We start from the raw sequence: 10,078 nt of genomic DNA, 5'->3' as shown, positions 1-10,078 counted from the left end.
GCCACCCTTCTAGATCCACCCCTGCCCTGGACCCGGTTCTTCCTGTGGAAAGGGAGTTCTTCTGCCCCACCATTACCAAGAGCTTGCTTAAGTGGGATTGCTGGATGATGGGGTTGTAGGGTCTTTATCTTAAAACGTCTCGCGACAGTTGTTGATACGGGTTTGCACTATATGAATGAAACTGAATTTAATCGCTTTAGCGTAAGTCGTCACCTCGTGGCGTCTTCGTAAAACAGAGGAAATAAAACAAAGCGCACATGTGGCTTCTGGCTCCGCCTCCGCCACGTGACAATGAGCTGGCTGAGTCAGCCGGCTCGTCATGCAGCGTCAGTCTGGAGTCGCACAATTATGAAAAGGCAACCTTCCGTTGGAGCTGCACCCGAAGCGGATCTCTCCAACGTCTACCGGGCTTTCCTTCCAAGGCTAACTGAGAGTACCGCTGATAGATGGATAAAAGCCACGACAGAGCTCTTCCTGAGTCTCAACGGTGAAGAGAATGGTATGTGAAGCTCTCCGGGTGGTCAGCTGCCACCCCTAGGTTTTATGGTCTGGTTAAATTGGCGCGGAGGATCATCGTGACTGATCGAGGTTTGAGTGGCAGGTTCCCCCCAATGCATGCTGTCTCCTGCCTGGTCAGGTACCCAGCTGGGGTCGCGGTGACGTTTTGCCGTTTCCCCCCCCCCCTTTAATCGCTGCATGGCTGTTGAGTTGACACATTGTAACGTGAAGGTAGTGTGCGAAGAGCGCACAGGGACACATCGTCTAGCAAAGAAAACTCCCAAATCACACACGGGCGTAACGTTAGCAGGCTAAATAGCTAGCGAGCTAGCGCTATACTAAGCTAACAAGCTAGTGGAGCAGCAGCAGTGGTAGCTGGCCGATATGAGCAACGCTGTCTTTGAGCTTTTCTTCACCTCACGATCATTTAGACCTGATAATAGCAGCTAGCACTTGTTTAAGACGTTTCCTTTAGCTGTCTCAGATGTCAGACAAGACACACTGTCATTACCACCAACAAGTCAATGCAACCCCGAGTGGCTGCCAAGTCTGCGCAGACGTGCCAGCGTCAGGAAAAGTAAAGTGGTGTTGAAATGCTCTTTTTATTAGCTCAGGTTTTGGTGAAACGCCTGTATTTCTGCCCATGTTGGGCTGGACCTGAACGTTTCAGGCCTGTTGCAGTCATTGTTGTGGTTTTGTTCCTGGAGAGAGTCAGAGAGACAGGGAGGAAAAAATAAACTGGAATTGGTTTTAACATCTGGGTTCGAGCCGAGCGCGTGCGCGACGTCTATTAAAAAGTCGTCATCAATGGAGTGTCGATTCTAAGATTCACCATGGCAACCGTCGAGGAGAACGATGTCCTTGGTAACGTCCGCTGGACTTATATCTGTTTGCGTATTTCTCTGAATATACTCGTAGTGTTTTTCGTGTGTTTAAAACCTACAGGGGCCCTCCAGAAAGTGTCCAGTGTGGGATTCATCTTTTATGATGATCCTGTTGGTTTTTTTGAGGTAATGGGAACTGTAACGATCTTCTAAGGAGGGCGTCTGTTGATCTGCTCAAACCCTTTCGTCTTTGCAACCGAAGCTGTCAGAGTAGACAGACACACACACACAGTATGTTAATATGCCCTCTTTGGAGCAGACGTAGAAGGACATAGGCAGTGTTTGGGTAGGGTGGCTCTTTCTGGTGATCATCACGAAGTAAAGTATGTGTTGATTGTTTTTCAGCTTTACTCTCAGATTTTCTGCTTTATTTTCAAGATGCAAATGAAATATTTTTTAAATATTTTATCGTAATGAGACTCTAATACTCCGTTTGGGGGTTTTGGCCTTTCACCAAAGAAAAATCACCAGGACTGTGATTAAAATATATTTAACCAGCATTTTCTTAAAGTCCAGTTTAATTTACAGAACTTAAACACATCTTTATTGTGTGATAAAAGGAAAGCATTGTCTTCTGTTTGCCAGAAAAACGCTATAAAATTGTCAGTCCTACACACCCTAAAATACTGTTAACATGTTAATTACAATTCTGTATTTTTTTTATATTAAGTATTTAATGATTGGTCTGCAGCATTAATAATAAGCCTGTTAAATTATACTTTCACACCGTCAGGAGTAGTGAAAGTTTTCCTTCCTCGTTTTTGCTACAGCGCCAGTCTTGCTTTTACCTTTATTACATTTTTTTAAGTTCCTCATATTTGTATCCAATCATAATTTCTTCGTTTTGTAAGGAGAAAAATAATCTGCAATTATATTTTCCAACGGGCCACATCAGAAACTGGAACTGTTGTACCGTGTAAGTTTACAAAGAAATAATATTGTTAAGCTGAAGTCAATTCTGCTCAGTATTATTGGTCCGACCCTCCAGAACAGTCCCGAATTCTCGTGTGGTTTCTTGGGAAAATGAATTGCCCATTCATGTTTGTGATTTTCATCTTATTGCGCATTAAAACATGTTATGACTTATTAAAATAATACACCTTTGTGTGACTACCTAACACGATACACATGTTTATGATTAGTGATGTTAGATATCAAAAATTCTGTTTTGGAAATGTTAAACTTTCTTCTTTTTCAGGCCCCTGGTATATTGACAGAATCTCCACTTGTCTATATATAAATACACAAGAGCTGCCTTAATGGTCTTGCCATCCCCTCAGAGAACTCGTTGACAGTCTTACTATTTAAATTATATGTATTTGACTAGGAATAAAACCCCACCCAGAGGTCCTAATCACGGAGTAATCAATTGTCAATAAATTATTCTCGGCCAGTATTAGTACAGTTGCGTTAAAATAGCAACCTGGCTGATATTCATATACCTTTTTCTTTTGTTCCTGTCTTTGATCCAAGAAAAAAATAATCTCTATATGAAAAACAAACAAACAAAGAAAAGAAAAACTGTTGTCATGTCAAAACTGGTCTAATGTAATGGCTAAAAATTATACCATATGTTTTTGTATTCAGCTTTCCATACTCAGCTTTGATTATTATGACTACACGATTTGGGTACTTATAGTAAACTTCATGTAGTCATAGTTGTTAGTTTAAATTATACTCAAAACAGTGAGTTTAAATCTGCAGGTAGGTGATTTGACACAATGACTTTGCTGTACTCTGATAGCAGTGATATAATGTAATGCAAATTAATTTGGCTTTGCACACATCATGTCCGACAGCTGCTGATTTGATAAAGAAGACCTTCCAGCAAGCAGGCTCAGTGTTTTACCTCTTTTTGGAATGAAAAAACATAGTTTTCTGCGTTTTGTCATCGACAAAACCAAGAGTTTTCACTGAACGTGCTCTCTGGAATGCTCCCTGAAGACTTGCCCAAACATGTGTTTGCAAGTTGTATTTTTTCCTGTCTGTAAAACCACGACCTCCCTTTTTTCCAAGAACTTGATGGTACTTCTCGTACTTTTCCTGTGAAAAAGAATGACGGTTCAGGGTAGATGTAAAGAGAAGAAGTGAAGCAGAAACAGCTGTGAATTAGCCTTGTCCATAGTTTTGTTGGTACTCAGAAGGGAACATTGACTATATCAACACAGATATGCTATGTCCTTGGATCTTACCTGTGTGAGAATGGTTTAGTTTAGTAGTCACTGAAATGGTTAAAAATGTCATCCACGATTTATAAACATCCATGTTACATCTACTTTTATCTACTTTTATTAGTTTTTTCATATTTACACTGCAACTGTCTTTAATTTGTAAGTTTTTTTGTATAGACTGCTTGATGTCCAGTATTGCAGGAAATAGTCTGGTGAATTCACTACTAGTTAGTGGTCATCTTCTTAAACCAGACTATTTTCAAATGTAGGACCAAAGCTAAAGTGAAACATTTCTCCTCCATGTTAGAAAGCACAACTTAAGGCAATGTCTCGTCCTGATTCTACTGATATTTTAGAGATTTGTGCAAAAGCAGCTTGAGATTATAGTAGCCTGTAGTGTGTCTTTTACCCTTTACTTTCCTCAGTGTTGGCCTGAGCAGGTCACATGCTCCAGCTTACCTCTAGATGATGGATTCTGCTGTGCTGCTACTCTAAACAGTGTGATTGTAACTGTTAGTTTGAAACAAATGCCATTTCATTATAGACGTGAGCTCAATCTGTGATAGAGTTTTGTTATTGCTAGTTACAGACTGTTACGTAAAGTTAGGTGGTTTAACTTTAGCTTTACTTCAGTTTTGGCTTAGAGCTGGTAGAAAATGGTTTTGCGTCACTTTGTTATGGTCTGCAACAGACTCGAGCTGTATTTGTGTTACTGCATGTGTGTTTGAGTCTGCTGACTGACTTTTGAGTTTATCTCACACTACATTTGCACCACACACACACCACACACCACACACACACACACACACACACACACACACACACACACACAGAGATGGCAGATAAAGTTTTTTCCACTGGCACAGCACTGTGCAGGGTTCTCAAACTCAAAAATAGTAGCAGTCACAACTTGTGAATTTTTGTGAATGGAGTGTTTCTCTGTAGTATCCAGCTGACTGCTTTCACTTGTGTCACTTGTACAGCTTGTGGCCCATTTCTGACTTGTGGGTGCTCCAGAGTTCCCCGAAAGAACTGCAAGACAGTTCTGTTTTTACTTGTACAGCACGCTCTTTATTTATTTATTGGCTTTTAATACACTATTACCTTGGCACTGTCCCTACTCTTGTTTCTGCTTAAACCGTAGTTTTCAGAGGTTCGCAAAGCTGTATGCATCAGATGTTGAGAAGGAAAGCTATCACATGCTTTAGTGAACTAGGTAATACAGCTTTCTCGATGCAGCACTCAGGAGGCTAGCCTGATGCTACCACTGTATCCGCCCCATGCAGTGCAGTCTTTCAGAGCTTTGCCCCAGAGGGCATGAATGTGTGAGCTGTTGAGTTGTCACACTTTGGTCTCATGACTGTTTGCACTTTTGTGTGCTGGTTTCTGGCAATCTTATCTGAAGGCTTTAATGAACCTGTTCTCTCCATTTTAATAGTCTTTTATAGGCCAAGTTCTTGGAACAATAACATATGGCAAGGATTGCAAATTGATAAGAGCTGTCATAGTTAAAATAAATGTCCCGTATTGTGCTTCTCTTTTAATTGAACCAATATATGATAACAGATTTTCAGATAACCACATTGTAACTCTTTTGATTGGGTCAGTTTTTTTAGCAGACTGTATAGTATCTGGGGTTAAACGCGGACATTTTAGTGATTCGTCTTATAGAAAGATGTGCAAAAATAAAGTCTCTTTTTTTCTGGAGGAAATTTACAGCTCTCCATTTTTTATTTTACACATAAGGATAAGCTATTTCATATGATTATCCAGACTTAAGAGTGATGCTGGCTGCAGGGTAAAAGCTGTTTCTTAGTCTGCTTATCCATGATTTGTTGGACTTGTAGCACTTGAAAAAGTGATGAGTCCCTGAGAATATTGATGGTTCTTACTAGGCAGCAGAATAAATCAGACTATATACCATACTATATTATTATATTTATTTATTTAATTAATTTTTTTTGTCCCAGGCAAAACCATGGCCACGTAACCTAATCCTCGTGATATCTTTGAACCACTCTCACTGTGTAACATAAGACCACTGTTTTAGAGCCATGGCTTTTGTAATGATCCTGTAACCAAAGATGGCCTGCAACAAATTTTTATTGTCAGAAACTTAGGACGACGTCTCACCATGTGACAGCTACAACAAATGTATTAAAGAAATGAAATCCAATAAATGTTGGAAGCCTTGTTTGTATGGTATGACTGCACCATTGAGATTATAAAAGGGAAACCAATATTTGAGGAATTTCAGTCATATGTTGTAGCATATGATTCAGTGTGCGATGCTCTTTTACTCACACATACCGCACCTAAGGATGGGAATCAAGAACCAGTTCTTGTAGAGATCCAGTTCCCAGTACTCTAATTCCTTCAAAGCGTTACTCTGCTTGCCTATTGATCCCCCTGATTGGTTCGTGCACACTCACGTCGATCAGTTGATATCAGTTCCTGTGTTGGAGGAGGAGACTAGTGGAGCAGTCTCCAGTGTGGATATGGACGGTACTCTTATTTTTATTGCACAAAAGAATGAGAGCACGATGGTAAAGTGTAGTCTGCTCCAGGACAGAAGCAGCTGCATTATACGGTTAACACAACTTCAGCTCTTCGCAAACACCTGCACAGACATCATGCTAACGCTAAGCTAGCCAAGTGAGACAGTGTTTCAGATTATTTTACAGAGTAACATGAAAGTAATGTTACGGGTACTATAACAAATGTCTTTCTCCTGGCTAATTAAGTAATGTACTGCATTACTTTTAAGAAAAATGTTCTGTGTAATAATTACTTAAGCAGTGACTCTAACACTAATCACAACAAAGAGCGGAAATACCTCCAACATGAACATGCACAAGCATTTAACCACGCAGTATGTAATTGATTTGCACAAACTTAATGTCTTTGATATGCTGCTTAGAGATGGTGGTGAATCTCAAAGTTTTATTAGATCTGTGTTGCGCATCGTGTCTTGCGTTACATTGCTAAAATTGCAGACTGTAGTTGCCTTCAACAGCAGCACAGATGCTGCAGCTGGAGCTGGGAATAAAAGCTGACAAAGTGATGCAGGCTTATCAGCAGCGCTGCGTTTAAGGTACAAGTAGAGCCGACTATAATTAAATTGATGTACTCCATAAAATCTATGTGTTGTCTACGTTATCTCATGTTGTGTATGACAACTTTAACACTGCGATGGTTGTAACTGCAGGAAAAAGACTGAAATGGAATCAAGTAAAGAAAAGAGGACGATAAGCACTGTTAAAAGATCAGATTATGATCAGATTATGATTAAGATTTCAAAATAACTAGATAAAAAAATAAAATGAAATAAAAGCAAACTTCTTGTTCCTCTTTATTGTTTTTGATTGTAAAGGAGGCCTGTTATGCTCATTTCCAAATGCTCCTTGATTGATTTTTTAAAAAAATATATACTGGAGTGGCTTTGCATAATTCACAGTTCAAAATAACCATAATTTACACTGGGCACCTCAGAACCCACTGTGTTTTTGCTCCGCTTCCTTTAAGCCAGCTTTCTTCTGATTGGCTACCTGACAAGGCCATATTGGGGATATCTGCTTTCGTTGGTGTCATACAGAGCCAAGAGGAGACGGGGGAAAAAACCTCTCAAAGTTGTAACTTTTTGCTGATCTGGATTATCCTGCCCTATCCTGCTCTGGCTGTATTTAATGTAAAAATCTGCCACTGTAACCATGGACAGAAAACACACCCAAAAAATAATAATGCTAATTGGAGATGAGGTGTGCGACAGGAGTCTGTGTAGAATCCATTCTTGTTCTATAAATGCAAGGCATCAGTTAATTCAAAGTGCTTCACAGACTTCATTATTCAAAAACTAAATTCCACAAGATTTTTCCTTCTATTAGTCCGTTGTAAACTTGGACAAGGCTCTCTTACTCATTTATTTTGGACTTGCCCCAAATTGTACAACTATTGGTTGGACATCTTTAAATGTTTTTCTGATATGTACAACTGCACAATAGAGCTGGACCCAATAACTGCATTGTTTGGATCTTCCTTTTCCCTTTTACATCTCAGCTCTGCTGCACAAATGACAATTTTGTTTGGAATGGTAATTGCTAAGACAATTATCTTGACTCTGGAAGTCTGACATTGTACCTCAGTTCAAAATGTGGCTGACAGAACTGACTGCTCTACTGGATATGGAGAGAATTAGGTGTACATTAGAGGACAAACTTAGTAAGTTTTTTAATGTGTGGCAGCCATTTTTAGATCATGTATTAAAACAAAGTTCTCTTTGATAATTCAGTCTACCACCCTAGCGTTTTATTTTTGTTTCTTGCCAGTGTTGAAGTAGTGTCTTTGCTGATGCAGTGTAATCTTTTGCCTTATTTGTGGGTTTTTTTTTTTTTTGTTTGTTTTTTTTTAATTTTTATTTTTTATGTGTGTGTGTGGTTTTTTTTTTTTTTTTTTTTTTTTTTTTTTTTTTTTTTGTTGGTTTTTTGCTGTTGTGTTGTCTGTTTTGTTTTTTCTTTATATCAAAAATCTTAATAAACATATTGAAAAGAATAAAATTCAAATTTTTAAATGTCCTGTCCCTACAAATGGCCATTTTATATGTAGAATGATGTAAATTAATAATTAGGTCTCAAGATTGTGTTGTGTACCTTATGAGTTAATCCCTTCAGAGATCAGTAGTCGGACAAAAAAACCCTCCATGAGAAGGCCTAAGCTCACTGTACCGTGGAGGATGCCCTAGATCTGATGAGTCACAGATCTGTGGCACAGTAGTAATTCCTGTTAAGGGAAGAAAAAAAAAATCATATCTTTGGGTTAAGTCTCTAAAATAAATTAACATTTTTTTAATTGGTTTAAATCCTGAACCATATTTATGTCTATTACAAATGGTGGGAAAGCTCTTGAAATCATTTCTATCAGTACATTTGGTAACAGCTTCTTAAATCAAACATGGAAGAAAATAAAATGGCAATAATTAATCTAGGTCTTTCTGTTTGTTCTGAGAACTGCTCTTGCACTGAAGTGCTGACCTCGTTGCTTCCACTCTTTTTAATGGGTAATAGAATTGCCAAGCCAGATGTTATCTCACCCTGTATTGCGTCACTCAGGGCCAGAGGAATGATGGGTTGACCAGCCAGCCTTGTAACATTGTTGGGAAAAAGGAGCAGGGGAGAGGAAGAGCTCAGCTGGCAAGGTTTCTGGCTGAGGGGTGACAGATGGAAGATAAAGTGACAGTGCACAATCAAATTTGTGTCTCTCCAAATTAACATATTAATTCCCCCAGTTGCACATAGCTGCCCATAAACAAAACTCACAGCATCTAACACTGCTGAGCTGAACAGGATAGAAAGGTGCTGGGTCAAATTTTTCGCGTGATCGGAGTTGTCATAAAAACCCGGGGCTCAGAAAGAAGCCAGAGAGGAAGAGGGAGGGAGCGAGGAAGTGGGAGAGTAAGAGTTGGTGTGTGTTTTTTGGCAGTGTCTGTGAAGCTCAAGTCTTTTGTTGCCTGACATTTTCAGGTACCATGGTTACAGGTTAGCAGTCTTGCTTTTATCTGCCTTATTAACCCTTTGTTAGATTGTATTGGATCAAAAAGACAACGGTTTCAATGCATTCCTCCACATCACAGAAAGATTATTCCTTGTTTATTCCTTAGGTGTGTCTCACATTTGTCACTAGTTCAGCAGATAGCGAGACTGAATTAGATGTCGAACACTGATTAGATGAGCGAATCTGTTAACCAGTGGGGCAGTAAAGAGCAAATGACCTGCTGTGCAGGTAGAAGGTGAAGATGAAATCATGCAGCAAAGTTTGTGAAATGTAAACCATAATCTTTCCACCATGTGGAAAAGTTTCAGTAAATATGGGGAATTGTGGCACCATGCAATAAATATGGCTTTAATTTAAATGATTACAATTATAGTAAATGCCGTTATTAAAATAAGGTAATCCAGATATACTGATTATTAGATGGCATTCTGTTTTGCATCACATCCTCAGTTTTGTTCAATCCCAACTAGGCTGGGACATGTTCAAGGCTCACTAATGTTGCGTGTGCATGTGCCAACTCTGATGTCATCAAAGCCCTGAAGCCATTTATTCTAGTGGATGTGCACAAACCCATCAACCGATGGGTGTGGAAACTCCCATCAGTACTGGTATAGGAGTAGAAGTCATTAATACATGAAGCAGTGTTATCGTGAAGGTGTTTAAAAAATTGTTCCTGCATTGATTTTTTTTTTTTTTTAATAAATGTGTTTGGAGGGGATTAGGCCAATAATAGTAGGAAAAATGGAAAGAAGTATTGACATCAGCTACATTAAAACCAGAGACGTTAAAAAGACACGTGTTACTGAATAAAAATTTATAGGTGAAAGGTGATTGTCCTGCTCCTGGAGAGCCAATCAACACATGAGCTGGTCTTGTTTTTGTGCAGTTGGTGTTTGACAGTTTCAGCTATGAGGCAGCAGTCATATCGACTCCTTATTGTAGTAAAGATGCAGAGAACTGTGCTTATCTTTTTTCTCT

At 39.2% G+C, this 10,078-nt stretch overlaps 1 protein-coding gene across 3 annotated transcripts in view; it reads left to right on the top strand.

Annotated features, from left to right (window-relative positions):
• Positions 1 to 343: 343 nt before the first annotated feature.
• trpm7 (transient receptor potential cation channel, subfamily M, member 7) overlaps positions 344 to 10,078 on the top strand; it is a 107,088-nt gene continuing 97,353 nt past the window's right edge. For 2 of the 3 annotated variants that reach the window (XM_087829587.1, XM_087853185.1), the window contains exon 1: positions 1,339 to 1,362. In XM_087829587.1, the coding sequence (XP_087685713.1) occupies positions 1,354 to 1,362 (9 nt within the window). In that variant the 5' untranslated portion in view covers positions 1,339 to 1,353. Of the gene's footprint in view, positions 500 to 1,338; positions 1,363 to 10,078 lie in introns of those variants that run through there. The other variant, XM_006779833.3, reaches the window with a different exon arrangement.

The sequence above is a fragment of the Neolamprologus brichardi genome, chromosome 1 (assembly GCF_056152115.1).
Source record: "Neolamprologus brichardi isolate AB-2024 chromosome 1, ASM5615211v1, whole genome shotgun sequence".
NCBI lineage: Eukaryota > Metazoa > Chordata > Actinopteri > Cichliformes > Cichlidae > Neolamprologus > Neolamprologus brichardi.
The sequence above is the reverse complement of the archived record's forward strand: the minus strand, read 5'-3'. Positions and strand labels throughout refer to the sequence as shown.